We start from the raw sequence: 25,416 nt of genomic DNA, 5'->3' as shown, positions 1-25,416 counted from the left end.
GACAGGCGCGGTGACAGCAAGGAACTGCAGTTTTTTGTCTGCTAATTACGCCGGCTCTCGGCGTCGTCTGCTCATTCGTTGGCGGCAGTTGGCGTCGCGACCGCTTGCGCCATCTCTTGTCTACCGTGCAAAACGGCGCCGTGTTGATAGCAGACCGGTGGTTCCATAGGAGCTAAGCCTTTTTCTTTCTTTACTTTTTCCTGAGGTAAGTCCGCTCTTTGCAAATTTTACGAAAAAAATGCACCATGTGTGGGCAACGCTGCACAAAGTTGTAGCGCGATAGGTTAAGAAACCGAATTTTCCGGCCGATTTAAAGAGCCTACCGTCTCCTTGTTTCACCCGGTATAGTAGTGGCGCATAGCACGCATTCCACTGCCGTCGGCGAGAAATTTTAGCCGATAATCAGACACGAAGACAAAAACCATGTCTCTCCCCGCGCATCTTTTAGCCCCCGTGCCGTGAGCAAAGGAAGGACTCACGAGTCACAACGTTGAGCTTGGCTGGAAAAGCGGCGCGGCGCGACAACACTGTGTCGTAAACAACTTTTCTCTGCTTTCTGTTTTTTCCGGTCACGGCCATTTGCGAACGTTGGCCAAGCAACCAAGTGAGCGGTGTAGGCGTCCGGTGTGTGATGGTTGTTGGAGTGACGGCTATTCCCGTTTAAATTCGCTTTCTACCTGCATCCGAGCGAAGGAATTATGGTCGGTTTTGCAGCCTGCGGGCCCAACGAGGCCCTCGTTGTATCGGGTGAGTCAATTTGCACCGCAGCCCTCTCCTGATATCATCGGATACCGATCCCCATCCGCATCTTCCGCTCGGCAAATAGGCTTAGCGCTTATCCAGGGATTCACTCACCTATATTTTGGTTAGCCAGTTCACAACTTGTGTTGGATACATCGCTGCTGCTCTAGCACCCGTTCTGTCCTTAGTGATTTTCTGGTTTGTACTAGACGCAGCTTAGGATGTGCTTCACTCCATTCAATGCATAGTAGCCCATGAAAGCTCCATCCCTTCGAATTGAGTTTGCGATAGTCGTTTACATGCCGTGCTTGCAGCTCACGCGAGCTGAGAAATTATTTGTTGTTTATTCTGCCTCTATATCATGGTCTTCTATCGGTGCCTAGGCCTGAAAGGAGTAAACACGTCGATTATCGTAACATACGCTGGTCATCCGGTTTGCAGAAGGACATTTCCTGCTTATGTTCGTGTCGTCGAAATACTGGCGTTGCGTTGTGATTTGCAAGAGCAGCGGCAATTTTTGCGGTTTCATTGGTGTCTGTCTTGCAATTTCGGAAATGGGTCGGACATGGAGCCCAAAATTACCTAAATGATGTGCTTGTGGCTGTAATTTCGATATTTCTCTGACTATTTCGGTTTACTGAATCCTGCGCTTACCGTAAAATCCAGTGCAAGTGCCCACTCAAAATTGAGATTAGTCATGTAAAACTGTGGGATGGGTGCTCCTTGGGTCAGCAGACAGCAATATGTAAAGATATGGCCTTTGTTCATTTTTTTAAATTATACGTAATTGAGGGGTGAGTGTTTATTGTAGAATGGGCGGATGCTCGGTATTTTACGGTATATGCGCAGGGCGTCTTTCTTTTATGAATAAACTTTTTTTTTATTTACGCTGTAGAGAAATATTTGTAGAAAACACTCCCAGCCGAGAAATTACCCCCCCCCCCCCTTATTTTTTTTTTTTTTTTGCGATATTCGGTAAACAAGAACCCACACTTGCAAACAAGATAGCGCCTCTAGAGAAAGCGTTGTCTGGGTTGAGACAATTCGTTCCAATGGATCGGCAGCTTCCCTGACAATTAGGTGTGCACTTCAATGGCAATGGTTGGTTCAATAGTCTTGTTGTAAGAGCTCGCTAGTTTTATCTTTTATTTGTAAGATCTGATCAAAGAACAACAACAAAAAAAGCTAATGCATTCAACACATTCGCACACTTTATGGACCTTTCCATCCATTGCACGTGCTGGAACCGAAGCTACGGGGCTCCTTTGCACTGCTTCTTGTGTGTACATACTTTTAAGACTTGTGTCTCTACATTTATTATCTGCATTAAATAAGCTTTGCAAACAGTTCTGATTATTTACATGTCTAGTAATATAAGTACCCTTTTGGTGTACCGTTTCTTTCTGGACTCGCTTTCCTTAACGTTCCGGGCTGATTGTCGGCTTGCTTTGGGCTTGCCAGCAGGGAACCTCAATGTAGAGGTGGCTAGACTCGACAAAAGAATAATCGGTGTGACTCGTGCAGTTTCTACTGTCGTGTGCTCAATCCAAAATATGAGTCTATATTTGCTGTTCCTTTGCCTTGTCCTTTTTCTTCTTTTTTTTTTTTTTGTTGCCTAGGATGCTGTCACGCGCATCCACTGATGGTTCCCGGAGGAAGAGTCTTTGTCTGGCCCATCATACAGAGAGTCCAAAGGTGAGTAGTGATGGATTAGCTTTTGACAGTCACACTTCGCTGCTTCCATTACATAACGAGTTCTATTCTTTCAGTCCTGACTTTACTCGGATGCAATCAGTAGTGTAGCCGAGTTGCTTGTATGCATGGGCAAACTCCTACTTCTACTGAAGCATTTCTGATTCAGGGCTGTCTTTTACAAAGACTCCATGAAGATGGGAAAAGTTTTGAGGCCAGTGAGCATGTTCACAAATCTCGCAAAGTGTCGGATGATGTATTTCAAAAGCTGCATTCCCTTTCCTAGCAAAGTGCCGGCCTGCGAATCCCCATGTGGCAGGTTTGAATTCTGACCAAAGCTCCCGCAATCTGATAGAATCTTATTGCAGAGGGGGGGGGGGGGGGGGGGGGGGTGTAGCTGAGATTTTGGTGCGCGTCGAAAGATCCCTGGGCGATCGAAATTAATTCTGAGTCCTCCACTGGGGTGCGTCACATGCCCTTCGTTGGTTGGGCTTGCAAAACACCCACATTTGACTTTATCACTTTCTTTCCTGGGTGATGCTAGCAGTGACTGCAAGTGCTCTAACTGAATAGTCCTTCCGAGTTACTTTTCTTTTGACAAAATGTGGAATCCTCATTCGTAACGTTTGCACTAAATATGCTCGTGGTATTCTGTATTTGCTTTTCACGATTGGAGTATACATCCTCTACTGTCACAATTCATAGCTGAAAATCCAGATTTTTGGTGCTAATGCAGATTCCACAGAAAAACATTGCTCGCACTTTTGAATTAGTCCAACAAATTCTACAATAAATTGTGCTAGCATGACAATGCTCTTCATAAATGTGGCTAGATAACTGCAGTTGGCCTTGTCGTGGACAATCTGTCTTTTACTTGCTAGCATTTAAAGGCCACCAATACGAAAGTATGTGCATACATAGATCGTTGCTTCAGAAAACAATAAACAAGATCAAAGAAATAATTTTTTTCATCTACCATAAAATCCCGTAAGGGCTTCCCAGAAAGATCGCTCATCCGGTTTTTCTGGCTAAATATCTGTAACGAAAAAATTCTGGAACATCGCCCAACGCCCGTCGACGCGATGTCAGACAGGATTCACATCAGCCACGCGATCTGTGGTACTGGTACATGTGATAAGCGAGTTCACAGTGGGTTCCTGCATTTTCATCCGCGATCTGCATGTGCAATAACGGTTCCCGTGACATGTGAGTTTGTAGAAAGTTCACCGCGTGTTTTGTGCACGGGATATCGGTTCCTGTGGCATGCAAGTTTGTAAGCAGTTTCTGCAGGTTTTTCTCACCATAAAACACAAATCTGCTACATCCGCAGTCTGCGGTATCCTTTCTTGGGACGCAGGAGTTCGTAGTGAATTCCTGCGTTTTTATCGCCTTGTGAAACATGAATTTGCCGTGTCCGCAATCTGCGGTATCGGTTCCCGTGTCTTGTGGCGGTTTGTAGCCGGTGCCGCTGTGTTGATCATTAATTTTAGATAACATTTTGCTGTTTCATCCCCAAAGATAGCCCACCTCATGCTTTTCTTTATTTATCTCTTCATTTTGGGTGGCACCCTTACGGGATTTTATGGTAATGCACTTAGTATCATGTAACGACAAAAATCTTTTTCAGCCATGTGGCATGTTCTTTTTGATATTCAATAGAAAGTGCAGTGAAAGTAGGTAGGTGTGGGGCTCTTTCAAAACCTTTCAATTGTAATTAATAATGAATGTTGTGTTTTTCTTTGTCCTTGTAGGATCAGCCTCAACACCATGACACTGACAATTGAAAGCCCAAAGGTCTATACCCAGCAGGGTGTTCCTATATCAGTGACTGGTATAGCTCAGGTCAGTTCTTCCTTGAGATATCTGGATGGATGAATGGATGGATGTTAATGGCTAATACCCCTTGTTACGGGTGGTAGCTTGCACCACCTAACCTAAGTCTAAAAAGACAAACATTATTCCTCTCTCCCTTCTACGCCAAGTTTCTTTCCCTATCACCAGGCAGTGTGGGATATCACTAGGATGACCTGCAAACTGTGTAACCATTGTTGCTTACTCTAATTCGAAAGTGCTTTGAGTGGAAGAGCCTTAATAGGTAAATTTTGGTGAACTTCCTTTGATACAGAGTTAAAACTTGTTCAGTAAAGACAGTTCCAAGGGTGCTCATAGAGGTGTGAAATAGTTAAGTGTATCAAATAAACACAAACTTTTAAAGTGGATGTTTTTCCTTACAAAACACAATTTCTTCAGCCTCACTAGCCAAGTACTGCAGAGCAGTTGACGTCATTGTTTCCGGCCCCTCTCCCACTTGTCCTTTAACTTGCCTTATTCTTTTATTTTATTCTTCTTTCTTGCACTCTCTCTCTGGCTTCCACTCTGTCTTCAATGCCAACTCCAGAGGCCAGGCCTTGTCTCCTTAGGAGAGAAATGGCATGGTTTTGAAGCTGCTCATTAGGTGCAACCTTCAGCTTTTGTTTCAGTTTAAGTCAGGGGTCCTCCTACCGTGAGTTGCAGTGGTTTTGCCACCCACCTGTCTGGCTGACTGGCCATGTCTACAATGTGTAGCCCACCTTTATATTTTGCATCCTCTGGACAAGGCAATGCTGATTTTGAAAATGCACAATGCCCTAGATCAGTGGTTTTCAACCATCGATTGTTTGCGGACCCCTTGTGGATCGGCGGAGGTGATGGAGGAACCCGTATGTGGTTAAGGGAGGGGTAGGTTTAGGTTAAATATAATAATAATTTAATAAATGGATATAACTAAGGGCTAGTGCAGGGGTTCTCAAACTGGGTTCCAGGAAACACGGGGGTACCACGAGCTGGTCTCATAGGTTCCGCGAACACCCAAATTGCAACCCCCCTCCCCCCCCCCATGCCGCAGGCTGCGTGGCAAGACCATGCAAAGCACCTTCACCTCACTTTGTACTGACATTGCGATTGATATGGTGGGGATATATGGGAAGCAACACAAGCAAAATTGCCTACGATTGTGCATCTGTTGCATCTCGGTCGGCTAATATGGGGGGTTCCGCGGCAGTTTTTGAGGCTCCCTGGGTTTCCGTGAGGCCAGAAAGTTTAGAACTCCTGGGCCAGTGTGAAATAGACTTCTCTTATTGACGTACACACAAGAAAACTCCAAAAAGTGAAAAAAATTTTCTCAGTTTGTAAAAAATACAACTTTTTTTATGGGGCTTTACTGATGAGGCAGGACTTCGCGGACCCCAATTTGAGAACCACTGCTTTAGATTGTCGTGTTTGGCAGACTTTTGTGGCACTTTTGCAACGAAACTGCATAATACCTGCAAACAAAATTACTGCTGTGCGGCAGAGAAAGTGTTGAGGACAGCGAAACTTGCTGCAATTATCCCCTCCTTCTACTCCCAACACCCTGGCAATTGACAAATGTCCACATCTAGAAAATTTCTGAAAATGTACTTTGCAAAAAAATTTTGTTAGAAATATTATTATGTATTGCACGTATACTGTGAAATCCCAAATGAATGCCCCTTTTCAAAATATTGCCCGTTTGGTTTTTCTGTCTAAATATTTGTTTTGGGAAACTACCAATTCTATGAAATTCACACAATGTCCATTGGGACTCCCTCCAGCTGCCTCACTACGGGTTAAAGTATTATACTGTAACAGAGTTATGGATGTACGAGAGTAGTCCCGTGCTATGCTTTGCTCGCACCGAAATTTGCACCAAATTTGCGCCTTCTAAAGTTGCACTCTCGAGTTTGTGCTTCCTACCGCACTGTGTAAACTGAAGTGCAATCTTATAATGATCACAAATTTCTATTCCCTGAAGACGATTGTCTTTGAGCTTATGTGCTGCCATACTTGTATGGCAACCGAACTACCATGAAGCGGACAAATAAAAAAAAATCTATCCACATTGAAAGCTCCCGTGTTCTCTCGACAGACGCGAGATAATTCGGCGCACCCCATGCCTCTCTTCGTCATCGGCCGATATGCGCGTTGTGGCTATATGTGGTTCTGCCAGTCCGCTAAATTTGGCGGGCAGGTGACAGTTTTTAGTTGCGTCGTGTCTCGCCTTTCTCGGTCGTCCCAGCAGCACTTGGAACACATTCTGCACTAAAAAAGCAGCAACGTGCTTGCGAATTTTCACGCGGGTGGGGCATTGCAAGTTTCCAGCTCTCTCCTCGGCTTGATGAGGGCTGGAAGCCTCCCGAGCTGTTAGCACGATGGGCTGGAAGCTTACCAAATTGTTCACAGGGTTCCAACTTCATCAATAATGTTGGCCGAGAGCTCGTTGCAAGTTTCGAACGTATGCCAACAGGATAAATAGTTTTAAACACTAATTCTTTCAACTCATTGAAGGGGGCTAAATGTCCATCATTTTCTCAATACAGCATTATTTTTTTTATATCCATCTTGTCGAGTTGACGGAAATAAAATGATTGAAATGAGGAAGCAAAGTATTGGGCGTGTTCATGTGAATAAAAACTTAGTATCAACTGCCACCTTTTTTTTTTTTTTTTTTTTAATGCGAAATTATTAACTGTTTTGTGGAGCGAGCTGACGTCATCAGTTTGAAGCGCAAAAACGGCTCCTAGTTTCTGCGATCGCCTTCGGTTCTATTGGCTGGCGCGTGTCGACGGGGCTCCCATTGGCCGCTGCGCTATGACCTCCGAGATCCTGAAGCGTGCGCGCGCCAGTACACAGCAGACGACAAAGGAAGCGGACAAGCGGCTTGCATGCTTTCGCATTCTCAACTCATAAGAAATGCTTGGGTGTCTTTTTTTTTTTTGTGCTTTTGTGCTCAGGTCAAGATTCAGGGCCAGAACATGGAGATGCTCAAGGCGGCCTGTGAGCAGTTCTTGGGCAAGAACGACGAGGAGATCATGCACATTGCCAGGGAGACGTTGGAAGGCCACCAGAGGGCCATCATGGGCACAATGAGCGTCGAGGTGGACACTTGCTCTCACATTCTTCGGACTTTTGAAGGTCCCATTGGACACTAGGGCATCTCAAACTGGGTTCCTGGGAAGCTCTCCAAAGTATCAAGGGTTCCCAGAGCTCCCAAATTTCCTCAACCGTCCCTAGCTTCAAGTAAAATGGTTTTTAATTCATTAATACCCACACGACAGAGAAAAGCCGAGACGCTGTCTGTCTGTGGGCAAAACGGTGGAAAGGAAAGCGCGCCGCGTATGGAGGAGGGAAGTAGTGAAGGACAAAGGCGAGAAGGAGGCAACGTCACGGGGCGCAAGCCAACACGCGCGCAGATGCCGGGGCGAGTCTGAGCTTGCAGGTGTGCGGAGCGCGTATCTCTTGGTCTGTGGTACAAAATGGAGTGTGAACCAAGTACTAGAGCTGGTCCAAGTAGGCAGCAAAAAAATTAAAGGAATATCCATTGGTGGATCCTTAAGGATTGCATTAGCATGGCCCTTGGGAAACACCATACATGTCCCTCTTTGGGAAACGCTTACACTAACCCCATAACAAAGCCAGAAAGAGGAAAAAAAAAATAGAGGAGGCACAAGAGAAAGCCAAAAGAGAAAAGTAAAGGGAACAGCATTAGCATTTCCCAAAGGGGGACATGTATGGCGTTTCCCAAGAGTTGTGTTGATGCATTCCCTAAGGATTCACCAATGGACCTTCCTTTCATTTTTGTTTCAATTTAAGCACTGTCTAAGCAGACCTGGGTCCTCTAATGGCGCATAATCGCAAGCCAAACACATTCTAGCATGTGCTATATTGTTTAGAAAGTTTATGGGCTTTTGCACTACTTTATTGCACCAAGGTCGAGATCGGGAGGGGATCGTAATTTTTAGTCAAGCTGGATGTTAGCTCCCCGGGGTCGAAACATAGCCCTGCCTTGGAGTACTGAAGAAGGCTACATTGGCATTAGGAAAACAACTGCAACCTCTGAACATGGAGATGCGACGTTCTTATCTCTGCTGTGGAGCGATCTATTCACGAAGTTAGCTTTGATTATCTTTGTCGTTCGCAAAATCCAGAAATTAAATATTTTTTTTTCACCGTGGAAATTGAGTGGCTTGAGGTAGTTGTACTCTTTGCTTTGTCTAAAAGTTAGCAGCAAGGAGGTCAGCTCATCGTGCAATGCACCAGGGTGAGTGCTTATAGTATTTTTGGTTTTGCAATGGGAATTTAGCTTGTACTTCGTTATTAAGTTCTAAGTGTAGCTCGACAGTCGGTTGACAAAAAACCGTTGACTTGTTTTTGTTTGCATCAGGAGCAAGCCACATCAAGCAAGCCCAGGAAACATGTTCATGAGGAGGTTATATTTTTTGTGGGACGAATATTCAGTTGACTGTGACATTGAGCCTGATCAAACGTATTGGGGGGAAATAGGCCTTTTTCAGGATGGACATGTGTTTGGGTTTTGTTTACGAACAGGAAATCTACAAAGACAGGAAGAAGTTCTCGAAGCAAGTCTTTGAGGTTGCCTCGTCCGACCTGGTCAACATGGGCATCACGGTTGTGTCCTACACCATCAAGGACATCAGTGATGAGGAGGTCAGTCCCCTGGTATTCTGTTCCTTTCTTTCCTCGTCAAGCGCGAGTTTGCGCATAGTATATAAAGCAGTCTCAGAATCTTTCTTCGTCTAGCTATCGCTAGAAAAGGACATCCGTGTAGTAGTGACTAATGTAGCAGACTGGATGTATGCTTTTAATTGTGATGTGTACATTTAAGGTCCGGGTGTAGTGAAGGTTTATTTTTATTAATTGACTTTATTTTGAAGAAGCTCTATTGTACAACAATGTTTTGTTCAAAGCTGCTTAGCAGTCGTAAAGCGCTTCTTCCTGCGGGCTTCCTAATTGGGTGCTCAGAGGAGTACTGGACAGTGATTACTAAATTATCAAACAGCTTTGCTACGGAAGTGACACTGAAATTCAATTTAATCAGTTAAAAGTTTTATCGCCTACAGGATGTGGTTGTGTGCAGAGCTAAGATAAAAGTAGCAAAAGCATTGCTTTATTTCTGCCATAGCATTAAATTGAAAGAGGTGATTAAGTTTAAAGGCTCGCTTCTGCCCCAGGTGCAGCGCTCAGGGGGTGCAGCTGGGCAGTGAAGGGGGGGTGGGGGTCGCGGCGGGCTGCCGTCCCAACTGCCGCCGCTGACCCTAGTGAAACCACTCCACAGTGGTGTCACAAGGGCGGGGGGAGGGGGGGGGGGGGTTTACAAGGGCCACGAAAAAGACGTAGTACTGAATAAGATGGCATCATCAGAGAAGGCCAACGCTGGGCCCAGATTGAACACGACAATTACATCAATCGTCGGCCCAGGTTCAAACTTGACTCGAAGCTGAGCGCTCGCACAGCGGTTGTTTCCAGTTTGTGTCCAGTGTTGGCCTTCTCTGATGATGCCATCTCATTCAGCATGAAGGCTTTGTTATCTAAAGGGGGTTGCGCGGCGCTGCCTCCTCTCTGCCTCCGCACCAGCTGTGCATGTGACTTGGATGAAAACGAAAGGGCTCGTTTTAACAAAAATTCGACGGTGTCTTTCAGTTTGTCAGCTATGGGGAGAGGGGTAAGGAGAGGGACAGGTTGACGCGTGCCGACGTTAGCGTTTCAGATCCTCCATGGGAGCGTCATATGCGTCACCCTCTCCCCCTCCTCCTCCCTCTCTTCCTGTAGCTGACAAACGAAAGACACCACCGGGTTTTCGTCAAAATTAGCATTTTAATGCTAATGTATTAAAAACTTGTCAAGTTTTACTACATAGTTCTAACATTGTGGTGTGCACGTTATTCGGTGAGGCAGTTTCTCAATATGGTAAAACACAGTTAAATGTAGCACAAACTGCAGAAGACATTTGTCTTGTGCTCATCTTTGCACTCTCGTAACTTATCTTGCAGTTTCCCCACTTTTTGGGGGGGGGATTGTGGTGCATTTGTTCAGGGTAAAAGGGGTTCGGATATATTCTACATCAAGTATAACGAACAGCAGGAAACTCTATGATCAGTTCGATATAGCAAGTAATTCGATATAGCAAAAGCCATTTACAACGAACTTCCACAATGCGTCCGTTATAAGCAGAGTTTGTTCTTTCAGCTTGTCTCCCCTTCTGAATCGCTTCTCTTCATGGGCAACTGTTTTGGGATGAAAATTTGTTTTTTCTGTGCGTGCATGCTGTGTATTTTTTAGCGTTCTCTCCTTCTGAATCGCTTCTCTTCGCTCAATTTTGTTCGCAACTTGAGCTTTTAAATTTTTCTTTCTTTCCAACTTTCTTTTGGGGGGGGGGGGGAGGGAGGGGGAGGGGAGGGGAGGGGAGGGATGGGATGGGACGGGACGGGACGGGACGGGACGGGACGGGACGGGACGGGACGGGACGGGCTAGAAAACAATTGTATCCGTGTTTTTAGAAGCCTTCACGGGGGGAAAAAGATTGATATAGCCAATTTGTTGTTCATTATAAAAAGACTTTTTACATGCATTTTTATTTAAATTTTTCGTGAGTTCGATATCGACAATAATTTGCTGTACGCGGGTTCGTTCTAAACGGGTTTCACTGTAGTGTCATTAACAAAATCAACTGCAGACGCGCTCGAATCGCGAGACATTAAACTCTTTCGAAAAGGTGCGCTGCACGTAGGGCGCTCTTCTCGGCTGTGCATTTGATTATGGTAAATCGCCAACCCATGGGGAAAAAAGGAATTACTGTAAAACCCTTTATTTTCACGGCCAATAATTTTTGCAGTGTTCAGAAACTATTTTACAGTATACAAAAACTGAAACTAGAATGTCTAATCTAATCACCAGATGCACTAACAACAAGTTCAAACCGCCTGAACTTTATTTCGATGCCAACAAAGAACCTGAAAGCCAAAACAAGCCTTACCGACGCGCGGTTGTTGATGTTCCGGGCTCATTTGACAAATCATTGTTGTCGGAACAAAACTTTTATCATGCGAAGTCATCTTATGACTCACTCGTACTACAGTAACAGCAACAAAGTCAACTGCAGACGCCTTAGAATCGCGAGACTTAAAAAATCTTCCGAGGAGGCACGCCGCGCAATGAAGACGGTATGTTCGCAGCGTGAAGCACTCATTCTGAGATGCGTGTTTGGCTATGAAAAACTGATATCTCAAGGGAGAAAAGAAAAATAACTATCCGGAAACTGAAACTAGAGCATCTATTCTAATCACCAGATGCTGTGACTTGTCCAGAAACGACTTGGAGGCCTTGCAGTGGAGCTCGCAGATCGTCGATCGCAGTTGATAGATTTTAACGGGCGCAGTATGGGAAGAGTTAAACAGCGACTTTTATGTCCTTAACAACAACCATTGGCCAGAGATTTGATTGCAGTTGTCCTTGCTCTCCTGGGAACAGGGCTATTTGAGAGCACTGGGCATGGCACGGACAGCGGAAGTGAAGCGTGACGCCCGCATCGGAGAGGCTGAGGCACAGCGGGACTCACAGATCAAGGTGTCGTGCGCTTTCTCTGTTTTCTCTCATCCGCAACTTCAAACGTCAGTACCAGAGCTGGTCTCGGTATACCAATGCAGCATTGTCTCCCCTATTAATATTCTTCTTGAAGATCGGTACATCAAATTAATTTTAAGGTGCTTCTCGGGCCTGACGACCCCACGAAAAGGTTTGCAACATATTTCTTTTTAAGGGGTGCCCAATTATGTGACGGTTATATTGAGCTCGGGATGAAGTCAGCAAACTCTGCATGCCAAGTTCAAGGTCAGTTTCTGCCTTCCAGTGCGGAGAGTGAGCTGCAACAGTAAGGCAGTGTTGGTTGACCAACTGCCATATGAGGAAAGGTGGTACGCAGATGTTAACCCAATAATTGACAGTACTACCTTCATCTAACGTTTTAATCTCTAGAATGTGTATCGTCGGGATGCCATTGTATGGTGAACACGTTACTGCAGTGAGTCAATAAATCAGTTTATTTCTCCATCACAGAGGGAAAGTGAAAAAAAATCCCTAGGCTTCTGCTGAACTCTTGTGAATGCAGAATACATCTCTGCTGAGTTTTGCGATTAAATGAGGCATTGACGGAAGCATTGTCCGCTAAATTTAGCAGGGAATGGATGTTTGTTTCAGCAGCACTCCCCTTTACAGTAGCAGGCGATTCTAAAGAAGCTTTTCTCAGCTTACTTACATTATATACCGGGTGAAACAAGGAGACCGTAGGCTCTTTAAATCGACCGGAAAATTCGGTTTCTTAACCTATCGCGCTACGACTTCGTGCACCGTTGCCCACAGATGGTGCATTTTTTTTTGTAAAATTTGCAAAGAGCGAACTTACCTGAGGAAAAAGTAAAAAAAGAAAAAGGCTTAGCTCCTATGGAAACGCAGCGACACCACCAGTCTGCAATCAACACGGCGCCGTTTTGCACGGTAGACAAGAGATGGCGCAACGAACGCCGCCAACGAACGAGCATACGGGCGCCGAGAGCCGGCCGAGGTATTCCTCAAAGGCTCTTTAGCCGACAATCTTTTCGACTCAAAAGCGGCGCGCGTTCCGCAGGCGGCGACAGTCGCAGAAACAAAAAAAAGACAGGCGCAGTAACAACAAGGAACTGCAGTTCCTTGTCTGCTAATTACGCCGGCTCTCGGCGTCGTCTGCTCGTTCGTTGGCGGCAGTTGGCGTTGCGACCCCTTGCGCCATCTCTTGTCTACCGTGCAAAACGGCGCCGTGTTGATTGCAGACCGGTGGCGTCGCTGCGTTTCCATAGGAGCTAAGCCTTTTTCTTTCTTTACTTTTTCCTCAGGTAAGTCCGCTCTTTGCAAATTTTACGAAAAAAAATGCACCATGTGTGGGCAACGCTGCGCAAAGTCGTAGCGCGATAGGTTAAGAAACCGAATTTTCCGGTCGATTTAAAGAGCCTACCGTCTCCTTGTTTCACCCGGTAGTAGTGGCTAGCGTAACATTCAGAACTTCGTCCAGTGCTCTTTTATTTATCTGCACATCAGATGCTCTCGTTTCTTCTGCCTTCTTCCGACTTTTCTAGGAACCTTTCTGTTCGGGTGTGCAAGTAAACGCCTTTTTATCACTCTCGAGACGCGTTTCTCGAAAGACGACGGGCCACTCACAAGTTGTCGGTTGCTCTTGGATGGCGCTTTCAGGAGGCCCTTGCGGAGGAAGAGCGCATGGCGTCCCGTTACCTGAACGACACGGAGATTGCCAAGGCGCAGCGGGACTTTGAGCTGAAGAAGGCGGCCTACGACATGGAAGTCAACACAAAGGTGCTTTTCCCCCATCAGTGCGGATGTGGTGTCCTACCCATACCGCGCAGTAGACGAGGCATGCGCAGGAAGTCGTTAGCAGATCCCCGAGCCGCCCCGGGTGGCAAACAAGCCAAAGCTCGGTGGCAGATGCATCTGTCTCGGCATCGCCGTACGCCGGCATCACACCGCACGATGCACTGGCTCTGATGCCAGTTGGGCGGTGCTACATGGACCCACTGGCAACACCGTTTAAATGACACATGCAAAGGTAGAAAATATTTTTTTAAGCAGTCTGAATGGAAAAAGAATGTTATGAAACAAATTCACAACGAAGAAATAAAACTTTTAGAGCAATATTGACGCCGCAAAATGAATTTGTATTTGTAGCTGCGGTTCACGTAATACACCCGTGCGCCGTCCTGCGGCGCCGCTGCCACCTCGAAGTCACGCCGCCGCCGCACGCTGAGCGTGGTGCGCCGCCGTTTCAAAGCCTTTCTCCAGCCGTTGCCGCCGTTGTGCAAGTTCATCTGCTCCGCCGCGCTGCCGCCATCATCTGACCGGCGCACAGGATTATCACGTCTGCTTGCGCTTTTTCAGGAGCTTCCTTTGTACTCTAAAAGTTACTTATTAATCTTCGTTCTTTGTTGCTCTTGAAACAGAAATGAATAAGTAACTTTTGGAGACCATGGAAGCTTCCGAAAGAGCGCAAGTACCTGATGGCAAATAGCGGCCAGTCACATGACAAATAGTGGCTACTTTTCTGCGGCGCTCGCGGGCGCCAACTACAAATTCGTATAATGCCATAAATATAGCTCTAAAAATTTACTTTTTGTTTTAAATTCGTTTTATGACTTCCTTTTCTCAACCAGGTTGTTTAAAAAAAATTTATTTTTCCTTTACGTGTGTCCTCTAAGAGAAAAAGGTGCAGGCCTGTCTTCTAGGTAGTCTTGATCCGACCGCATTTTGCCACATTCGTTCTGTCTACACGCTGCTTCGGCGTAGTGATGTTTGCTCGAAGTCAACTTTTGCTGCGAGAAACGTGAAAAATATTAAGCTCGAGGAGAAAAAAAAGTAAAGCCTCGTGAAGTAGTCTACCTAAGCCCAATAGCCTGCAACTTGCTATACTCCATTTCACCTCATGATGGACAGCAACGGAACCTACCAGTCATCAGAGCCAATTTGGCGATGTAATGTGAATGTCGCGCAACCTTTGGGAGGAACACGGCAAACATCTGGGGCACGTAGTTGCGTGACACTTTCACAATGCTGGAATAGCTGGGTTATCTCGTAGCGTTCGCTGCAGTTCGTGGTAAGGTTACAACTGAGTATAGCGTGGGAGATCGCTCGAAGGCTGCATGAAAATTTGCGTGTGTAGTATCATAATATTTGTTTCCGTAAATTACTGCATCGTCACCACTTTGGCCGACCGTGCCGCAGTCGCATTTATCATACCCAAGTTTTTCCCATCCGAGCACCCTGCCGAATTGCAACGCAGCAGTCCCGCTCGGTGGCTGGCTACTGCTCAAAGAGTTCCTTCTTGGCCACCAGATGTGCCAGCTACAGTATACTCCATTTCAGCTTACGGTATATCGCACTGCAGAGCCAGTACACTGCCGCGTGAGAGTTGCATGCCTTTCCGAGGGGCGCAGCTTCGTGCGGAATGTGGAGTCACGTGATATGCTTGAAGCACTAAATTGGCCATACTCCATTTGCCCCCTAGCTGACAGTGTGATTGGAGCTACGTGCTCACCGGATCAATCAACCGCTTCCCTTTCATCGGCTGGCCCTGCTCTCTGCACATATGTGTGGGCAGTGGCGTGACCACATGGCTAAAGATAAATGTATAAATGGTCCAACAAGCACGTATCTTCCACCTCAGTTTCGGCTTAGGAGTGAACGGAGAGTAGGACGGCTCGTAGCATGCGCTGTGGTTCATCGTAAGGTTAAATGGAGTGTATAGCGGTTGACCGTGGCACCTCCTTTCCACTGCCCCGAGGATGAAGACAGGGTGCGTGCGTGTTTCAGAAAGCGGACAGCGACCTGGCGTACAGCCTGCAGGCGGCCAAGACTCGGCAGCGCATCAAGGAGGAGCAGATGCAGGTGCAGGTCATCGAGCGAACCCAGGAGATTCAGGTGCAGGAGCAGGAGATCCTGCGCAGGGAGAAGGAGCTTGAGGCCACCATCCGGCGCCCTGCCGAGGCCGAGAAGTACCGCCTCGAGAAGATGGCCGAAGCCAACAGGTGGGTGAACCGGGCGGCCGGGTCTGCGAAAGGCCCGCACATTATGTCGGCGGCTTCACGACCCACCCCGAACGGCGGCCGCGCAGAAGCTGGACAAGGGTATGGTGCAAAGCCGCAAGTGCAGCGTTTGGCGTCGCGCTCGTTACGAGAAGCTCGAAGGTGCTTTGGCGATGCTGCATGGATCCGCTAGTGACGACGTTTTAGTGTGGGAAGGCACGGACCTAGTCTTCTAGGCAGTGTTGGTTTAGCTTCTCATCCTTCTCAAGCATCGAAAGCAGTTTTGAAGTGTCAAGAAATCGTGTCACCAGAGCCAGTGCGTCGTGCCATCGGACGTCGTCTTTGTTCTCGGTCATAGTGGTTTCGCCGGTCGCAACGAAACAATGCAAGTGTCGCTGTCGCCGCAGTATTCGCTCCCCCCCTCCCTGCCTGCTGAAGTTTTCGTGAAACGTTGAGCCGAAGAATGACCTACGGCGGGGAGAGTGCCCGCTGTGTACCCCTGTGCTGCGTTTCTGCGAGGATTGGAAGGGCAACGGCTCGACACGAGCGCGACATCGTCGCGCCGAAACCGAGGGTCTGCAAGCATGGATGTGGTAAACATACCGGTCGGAGATGCATTCGAGCTAGGACCCGTGACCGCGTCGTCGAGGTCAGATGTGCGGAGGGTGCGACGGGACGTCTGCATGGGCCATATTTACTGGCCACCGTGGCTGCGTGCATCGCCATTCCGCGTATGCCAAGGGTGGGCTACCGCAACCTTCATTGCATGCCGTCAAAGCTGTTGTTTGTGGCAGACGACAAGTTGCTTTACCCGCGGCTCGCACTGACGACCACGCATCGATTCCTCTTGTACTAAATTCAGTTTTTTCAATAAGAAGCACGGCCATACAGTCATTTTGGTAATTCAAAGTCATTTTATTCGAGGTACGGGTATGGTTTGGGCAGTTGTCCGTGTGACGCTATGAAGGAAAATGATGCAGTAATTCGAGAGCTACCGTATTTATTCGAATCTAGGCAGGCCCCAATTCTAAGCCGACCCTAGAAAGTCCGAAGCCAGGAAAAAAAAAAAAACTTACCTCGAATGTAGGCCGAACAAGGAGGTGAGGACAGCGTTCACAAAAAGAAGAAATTTTTAAACATGAAGATCCCTGCAGCTGCTCGCTGCATGCAGACGAAGTCGGCCAATGTCATCTTCATTTCGTGGTCCGGTGAATACCATCCTCGTTGCGGCGCACGCAAATATCCTCCAACGACGAACATTTCTTTCATCCACGCTAAAGTCCCGCCCGGCTTCGACGTTCGATGACAACTCCGCGGCTAAAACAACTTTTCTTTTAAAAGCGGAACTACCGTATTTATTCGAATATAAGGCGGTCACGATTATAAGGCGAGGGGGCAGTTGAAGGACCCAAGAAAAAGAAAAAAAAAACGACATATTGCTATACTGAGCTTCGAATATAAGGCGGGGTATGACTTTGACACTACGGATTTTGGAAAAAAAAACTCGCCTTATATTCAAATAAATACGGTATAATGGCACCGCCTGTTTGGGTCCATTGCGCTGTTGATAAAAAGAAAACGCCACGCCGCACGCAGGCCGTTATCAACGCAGGTCAAAATGGCGGCACCGCCTGTGTACTTATGTGACTACTGGCTCGGCTAGTATTGGCTACAATACTTTCTTTTCTAGGTGGCGCTAGCTGCGCGCCACTTTCTTCAATTTTACTTGAAAATTGGCGCGTGTTTCTAAGTCCTTGAATCTAAGCCGACTCTAGAGTTTGATGTATTGGTATTTAAAAAAAAAACTATCGGCCTAGATTCAAATAAATACGGTAACCTCTGGACCTGGTTATTTTGAAGAATCTTTCGTGTGCCCCAGAAACTCAGGGAGCACAGAAAGTATGTGTTGCCTTGTTGACCGGGCCAAGCACGTGATCGTGCTGCATTGATCCGATACTGCAGTTGCACGTGTACCGATGACCGGCGCGTCATGCGCTGTCATTAGCTGCGGTCTTTGAAAAAATTGGGGAGTTAACTGCACATTCTCCACTTGCGGGAAAGGAGCAAACGACGCAGTCAATCCTCCAAGTTGCATCAAGCACAGCCTGGTACGTGTGCCATTGTCCGTCGCATAATTCCTAGAAATGAGATAAACAGTGTTGTCACACTACGCAGGTGGTCAGCAAAGCTTGAGGAATTGGCAAGCTCTTGGGAATGTTTATTTCGATGAATAGTATGTTGATTTCAACAAATGCGCCATGATCCAAGTGTTGGCCGAGGCATGGGAAAGTTTTGGCCGAGGCAATGGTGAAAAACATGGGGTGGGGTATCTTAGAGAATGCTGCAGCAAAATTTAATCAAAAATGAATGATAAACTCCTGGGCACTGGCTACAACCCACGTGACACGGGAACTGATATCGAAGGTTGCAGACTCACAGATTTGCGTTTGACAATGTGATAAGCGCGCTGGAATTCACTACAAACTCCCGTGTTTCTGGAAAAGATACTGCAGGTTCTTCATGCAGGAGATTCGTGTTTCACGGTGCAAAGCACCCACAGAAACCCGTCGAGAACTCGCATCTCACAGAAATGAATACCACAGGTCGCGGACGCAGCAGTTTCAAGTTTCATGATGCGATAAGCACGTGGGAACTCGCTTCAAACTTCCCTGTTTTGGGAACCAATATCGCTCGCTCAGATTGCGGACAAAGACGAGGGAATCCACTACAAACTCGCATGTCACACGATGTATCGAGCTGAAGAAGCGACTGCAGAGCTCAATGACCAGACCAACAAAGAGACTCTATTAGTGACGTGAGTGTGCTATAGGGTGCGGTGCACAGGGTTGCTTACACACGATGAACAATCCGATACATCTCCTTTTCTTTGGAAGAAAGAATGTATATGGTCTGAAAGATGACTGGCAGTAAACCCAGAGAGTCAGAGTCACAAATGACACTGTCAAGGTGGCCTTCTTGGTTGGCTGGAATTGCGACGGGGTGATGTTTAGGCGTGATCTGGTGCACTTGGGGGGTCCATTGCTGGGGTGTTCTGGAAGGACTGCGACGGGTCATGCTGCTCTGGTTCCTCTCCCGATGACAACAGGGATTGATCCTTGTCGCCGGTTGCCTTCGAGTCGCTACCGGAAGGGCCGAACACTTCAGGTGTTTTCCGGAGGTGCTGTCAGGTTGCGGCGAAAGATCCAGCCATCTTCAGTCAGGACTGTATACTACCTTGGGGTTACGGAGTATTGCACTCGCGCTTTATGACCCCATCTTTCATTGTCACGAATGCACACCATGTCGCCTGTCCGGAGAGGAGCCAGGTGTGTCCCCTTGGTATCATTCTGTACGTGCTTTCTCACGGGAGACGTAGGCAACGCAGTGGATTCTAGAAGTAGTGTCCGTAATCCCCGTCTCATCGGGAGCTTTGCCATTGATCGGCCATCTTCAAGAGGAGCTGCCCGGTAGTCGAGAAGGCCCAACCAGAAGTCTTCTTTGGCACACTCTGTCTTGCATAAGACGCGATTGACCATTTGAACTCCTCCTGCCAGCCCGTTAGCCCTTGAAAACCTGGGACTTGAAACCGTGTGCACAAAATCATATTGTGAAGCAAACTCACTAAACTCCTTCACAGTGAACTGTGGTCCCCCGTCTGTACTCGGCTCTAGAGGTATGCCATTCCGAACAAATATTTCGGAGAGCCTTTCAACCGACACTGTTTCAATTGTTACTCTAAGGTGCACTGTTTCTAGGGAATTTGAGTAAGCATCGTATACAACCAGGTAGTGTTTTCCGGCACGTTGGAACAGGTCTGCACCTACCCTGGCCCATGGGTGCTCTGGAATGGCGCGGGGGGACAGAGGCTCATCAGGCTGTCGGTGGGAAAACCTCTTGCAGGTGTCGCACCTGTGGATGAAATTTGTTACATCAACAGCCATTCCCGTTCAATGCATCAGCTTTCGGGCCCTAGACCTGAACATAATATAGGTAAAACGGTGCAGATCGACAAAGACTAGAGGGAAGGAACAATCAAGATGGGACAGGCGCCTGTCCCCTTTTGATTGTTCCTTCCCTCTAGTCTTTGTCGTTCTGCGCTGTTTTGCCTACATTATGTTTAGCCTACACCAACTATCCAAGCTTTCAACTTTGGCCCTAGGCCTGCTTTTGCCCAACCTTAGATGTCCTTGATGTAGTCGTCGCCACATTTCCTTTTGTATGGTTGATGAGATGCTAGTTTGTTTCCCTTTAGAAGCACTCCATTGACCAGTGAAAGTACTGGTGCAAATAGCTTCATCTCACCTTCAAGAGGCCTTGACGATTGCAGATAGAAGATGACTTTCTGGAGAGCGGGATCGCTGGCGGTCACTTCCTGAAGGCGGGACAGGGTTTTTCGGTCCGCGACGGAGAACAAGACATCCACTGCATGCACTTCGACGTTTGTCGAATCTTCGTCCAGGGAAGGCTGCGATTGAATTCTCGACAGAGTTTCGGCAAGGTCCAGCTTTTCACCTGGAACAAACCGCGATTCAAAACCGTATCGTAAAAATAGACATTGGAGACGTGGCGGCATTTCTCCCATTTCTTTTTTTTTAAGATTGCCAGTAGTGGATGATGGTCAGTTTCGATGACCAGATGTCTTCCCAGGATGGAGTCATTACACTTCTCACAGCCAAAAGTTATGCCCAGCGCCTCCCTCTCTTTCTGGGCATATCGGCGTTCTGTCTCTGCGAGCACTCGCGATTTTTATCCACCTGGGCTCCAATCTGGTCTATGTTGTTGGAGAAGCGCAACCCTAAGCGCAAATGCAGACACATTTGTTGACAGTTCATTTGGCAGATCAGGGTCATAGACTGCCAAGACTGAGGCTTGAGTCAGCGTTTCTTTAACCTGCTTTCACTTGCGATCATGTAGATGGGTCCATCCAAAAAGAGTGTTATTCCTAACTAGGCTGCGCTAGGCCTCAGTCTAGGACGATAGGTGCGGCAAGTATTTCCCGAACTAGTAGTTCACTGCACCAAGCAGGTGTTGAACTTCTTTCTTTGATGTGGGGATGGGGTGCTGTACAACACTCTTCACTAAGTCTGGGTTCGATTCAATTCCCTTGGAACTAATCCTGTCGCCAAGAAAACTGATTTCCTCTTGTCCAAAGATGCGCTTCTTCGCATTCAGCATTAGTCCCTCAGTCTCAGCCCTTGCCAACATCTTGTGAAGGCACTCATTGTGCTCTTTTTGTGTTCCACGCCACACCAGTATATCTTCGATGCACACCCGCACATTAGAGACGCCATCAAATATCTGGGTCATTGTGCTTTGGAATACTTCAGGCGTTGACGTAGTGCCGACGAGCAACCCGAGATATCAATAGTGACCCAAGAGACTGCAGAATGCACAAATTTCAGATGTTTCAGCATTGAGGGAGATCTCATGAAAGCCACTGTTCGCATCAAGACGGCTGAAATACTTAGTATGCGCTCAATTTCCTCTTGGCGTGGCAGCTGAAAATGTTCTCTCCTTAACGCCCGGTTTTGCGTTCGGGGGGTCCATGCATATGCAAAGCTTACCATTCGTCATGCGCACATTGACCAACAGGCTCTCCCAATTGGATGGCTTTTTGGCTTCAGCGATGATGCCTTTGGTCTTCATGCAGTCCAGTTCCTCCTTAAGTGGCTCTCTGAGCATGTGCAGTACTTGCCGGACTGGCTGCACCACCGGTACGGCATGCTATCGAAGCACTATCTTGCACACGCATCGCGTTTTGCCAATACTGGCGAATAGACTTGGAAATTGCTGCTCAGCGCATTGCCTGGGCAACTTGTTAGCCAGTGAGTGCACTCTGTTCACAAATCCCAACTGTTCGCTTGCTCTGAGGCCCAGGATGGCTTGCCTCTTTTTTACCACAAAGAAGTCGAGCTGCACACGCCATTTGCCGAACTGCACCAAGAGATGAACCTTTCCGCTATGGGCAATTTCGCCGCCCGAGTAGCGGTGAAGAACGCTCTTCGTGCGACGAGGCTGCTGTGGAGGAGGTATGCCTACACTCCCTTGTTGACTTTCAGTTGCACTTCAGTTCCTTCCATGTGTGTTTTGGTGATGCTGCTGCTCCAGCTGCTTTTGGGGGTCGAGATTTGAGAATATTGACGTTGGTGTCACTCTCATTGCCTTCGGCCATGCCTTGAATGGTCGCTTTCTTCCTGGAACAGCCTGCGAAATGATTCAGCTTCTTGCACTTGAAGCACATTTTCCCATACGCGGGGCATTCCTTTAGCTCGTGAGATAAGCTGCAAGAACGGCACTTGCTTCTTTTGAGCTGGTTCAATCTTGGCGGAGTCTTCGTTTCGTGCTTTGTTCTGGGCTTCAGCACACTCCTTGGCCTTGCAGCAGTCGACAGCCACTTCTGAGGTTTTTCTTTTCTTAGCAGCTTCTCACGTAGCGACGTGCTCCAAGTTCCATAGACGATCTGATCACGGAGCATAGATTCCTTTAGCTCTGCAAAGTTGCATGTTCTGGCTCTGAGTTGTAGGTCCCGGAAAAATTGCTCGAACGGCTCACCCTCGGCTTGGCAACACGTGCGAAACACGTAACGTTCATAGGTCTAGTTTCACTTGGGCAAGCAGTAGTCCTCAAGGGTCTTGACCAGCACGTCGTAGCCGTTCTGCTGCTCAGGAGACAAATTTAACATGTTGAACAGGTCAATGGCTTCCTGGCCTGCGGTGTGCAAAAAGATGGAGGCCTTTTGTTCTTCGCTACGCAGCTTCGTGGGTTCCGTTGCTCGGAGAGACGGTTTGATTCGTTGCTTATCTGCCAAGATGCAGCTGCGTTGTCACCCAGCTGCAACGGCTTCAGCGGTGGAAGGTCTCTCATATTTCTGCTTACGATGAGGACGGGGCCCCACTTCTGATACCATGTGTCAAGCTGAAGAAGCGACTGCACAGCCCAACGTCCAGACTAACGGAGACTGTTTATTGGTGTTGTGCATGCATTCCAGAGCGCGGCGCGCGGCGCTTAGGGTTGCTTAGAAACGGTGAACGATCAGATGCAGGGAATGGATTCCGCAGATCGCGGATGCAGCAGATTCGCATTTCATGATGCAATAAAGACGCATGAACAACTCACCTGTTACTGGAGCCGATATTGCGCGTGCAGATCATGGACAAAAATGCGGGAACCCGTTATAAACTCGCTTGACATACCGGTACCACAAATCGCACGGTTGATGCAATTCCTGTCGTACATTGCGTGATGTCCGATGAGAACCGGGGTGGGCGATGTTTCTGAATTTTTATGTTGCGGATATTTAGCCAGAAAGATGGGATGGGCACTCTCTCGTGGGAAGGCTTACGGGATTTTACAATAGACCGCCCATTTCAGGCACTGAATTGTGCAACCGATTTAGGCCCAGTAGGGTGTAAGAAGGTGATAACTTCGATAAGGGGGGAGGGGGGGGGAACTGTTAGGCCAGGCACCACTGATGCAATAGTTCCATTGGTTGTTGCAAGGGGAATGTTGATGACGTGGTTAGATGCATTGTTGACTTGCAGAGCATGCTTTGCACGGTCTGTAAGTGTCGATGAAAACAAGCCGAATTCAAGGGTTTTTTTCTCGGACGTGGTTTGAACATTCTGTTTATGTTAGAAGTTTGCTTAAATTTTCGTCTTTTTTGTCAAGCTCAACTAACCAAAGGTTGATTGTATCAGTATCTTCACTTTGTCAGTTCCTCTAGTTTCTGTATTAGTTATAGCAAGCTGACCTAAATTTTTCTGAACTGTATTCATATCTTTACTACATCAGTCTTTGCTACAAGGGGGTTCTGCTGACGTAGCGAGGCTTCTGTGTTTTCTAATAAATTGGAAGGGAATTCAAGAAGCACTAGCCAGAAAAATGTATTTATATGATTGAAATTTAAAAGCTCCCCAATTTTGGAATTCGGATTCCTAAATGATTATAGTATGGTGCTATGAGGTTGAAATGGGATGTATTGAACAGGAGACAAAGAGAAGCTTGCAGACTGAATTGCAGCACATTCTCCAGGGTTGCTATATAGAGGTTGTCACCCTTTGCCAGAGTGAACAAGCCAATGATAAGAAGGGTGTAAAATGACAAAATGTTGCTGTCCTTTTTGGAATGTAATGCAAGCCTTAACTTGAGTCTGGCTTGGTCCCAGGAATCGTGTCATCATGGAGGCTGAAGCTGAGGCAGAGGCACTTCGCGTGAGTATTACAACATCTACTTTCTCTCCACTTGCTTTAGCACTCTATGAGCAAGTTTAATGCTATATGAAAGGGCTATATGAGTGGTGCTAAATATGCAGGCTCCATTTTTTATTATCGGGATGCAAGAGCATTAGCTCGCAACTTTTCCACTTTACTCTCAAGCTGACTGTGTGAGGTAACGAGCTCTATCACAGGCATTTTATGGACTGCAGAAGCCTCAATGGAGTGGACATGAACCTGTTACGGTAAAATCCACCATTGTACTTCAGTCATTTGTCGTCTAGGGAAAGTTAGCCTGACGTTGTGCTTATCCCATCCCATCTGTGTGGCAACGCCTGAACAAAAGTAACACTGTGCAGTGATAGAGAAACCCAAAGATTTCAAGCAAGGCCTATCAAGTGCAAGTGTGGTAACAAACTGCCATCATGTTTTGTGAAACCTTGAAGTCTGTTATGAGTGGGCTCCACTTAATGAGAACTACTTGAGTTAGGAAGTACGGAATGAAACCCTGAAACTGTGGTCATAGTACATATTAGAGCCCAGGCCCGGGCCAGCCCTAAAGCTCGGGCCCAGCGATACATGAGCTGCTATATCTTGTTTTTCCCGCCACAATTGTCTAATTCAATTTGTTTACCCTCCTGATTAACAAAAACCATGTGCCTAAGCATATATAGCCCTCTAATACTCTAGTTACAGGGCACCCTTAAGGGGACACTGAAGGGGTATTTATGCTCGCCAAGGTTTTTGTTTGAATATGACCTGTAAGAGCCCAACTACCCGGAGCACAATTTGCTGCTCGAAATTAGTTCTCTTTCCGCCTGAAAACAGCCGGCCGAGATTCGGCCGGTTTCATTTGCGCTCACTCTCTTTTCCATGGTCATGTGTCATTCATACTATGTGTGTGGGTGATCTGGTCATCTAAGCCACCAATTCAATATTCAAAATAAAAAAGAATATGAGCCCCATTTTTGTAGCATCCAAAAAACTGCAAATATGTTAATAATAAAAAAAAAAAAATGTTGTGCAGATTACAAGAAGTACATGTACACGTCATTCTCAATATAGCGACATACCGCGGGCTGGACGACGCGATCGCTGCGCACGAAGGACCAGCCTTGTTACGGACGTGGGGCCGCTACTTTGGAACTGTTGCTCGTGGTACTGGCCAATCAATCTTCAAGCGCAGAACATCGAGCGGAAGCGATATGCACCAGCTCACGTTTACAAACAAACCGGGGCTTCCCTAGTGGCACGCCACCGGCGCCGCGCTTGCTTTTTGGGGTGCAAGCAAGGAGTTCTGCATCCTGCACTAAAAAACCATTGTAATGTGATGCTGTCGGCGTCAGTGTGAGTCC

The 25,416-nt window shown here is 47.2% G+C and overlaps 1 protein-coding gene across 1 annotated transcript in view; it reads left to right on the top strand.

The window, feature by feature from the left end:
* The first annotated feature begins 423 nt into the window (after window positions 1-423).
* The window catches only part of LOC8039405 (flotillin-1), a 31,298-nt gene continuing 6,305 nt past the window's right edge, over window positions 424-25,416 (top strand). The window contains exons 1-9 of the mRNA XM_029980775.4: window positions 424-747; window positions 2,361-2,436; window positions 4,185-4,275; window positions 7,224-7,367; window positions 8,818-8,937; window positions 11,758-11,853; window positions 13,510-13,629; window positions 15,637-15,851; window positions 24,013-24,058. Of these exons, the coding sequence (XP_029836635.1) occupies window positions 699-747; window positions 2,361-2,436; window positions 4,185-4,275; window positions 7,224-7,367; window positions 8,818-8,937; window positions 11,758-11,853; window positions 13,510-13,629; window positions 15,637-15,851; window positions 24,013-24,058 (957 nt within the window). The 5' untranslated portion in view covers window positions 424-698. The remainder of the gene's footprint in view (window positions 748-2,360; window positions 2,437-4,184; window positions 4,276-7,223; window positions 7,368-8,817; window positions 8,938-11,757; window positions 11,854-13,509; window positions 13,630-15,636; window positions 15,852-24,012; window positions 24,059-25,416) is intronic.

Source organism: Ixodes scapularis, unplaced genomic scaffold (assembly GCF_016920785.2).
Source record: "Ixodes scapularis isolate PalLabHiFi unplaced genomic scaffold, ASM1692078v2 PGA_scaffold3__209_contigs__length_174095766, whole genome shotgun sequence".
Taxonomy (NCBI): Eukaryota; Metazoa; Arthropoda; class Arachnida; order Ixodida; family Ixodidae; genus Ixodes; species Ixodes scapularis.
The sequence above is the reverse complement of the archived record's forward strand: the minus strand, read 5'-3'. Positions and strand labels throughout refer to the sequence as shown.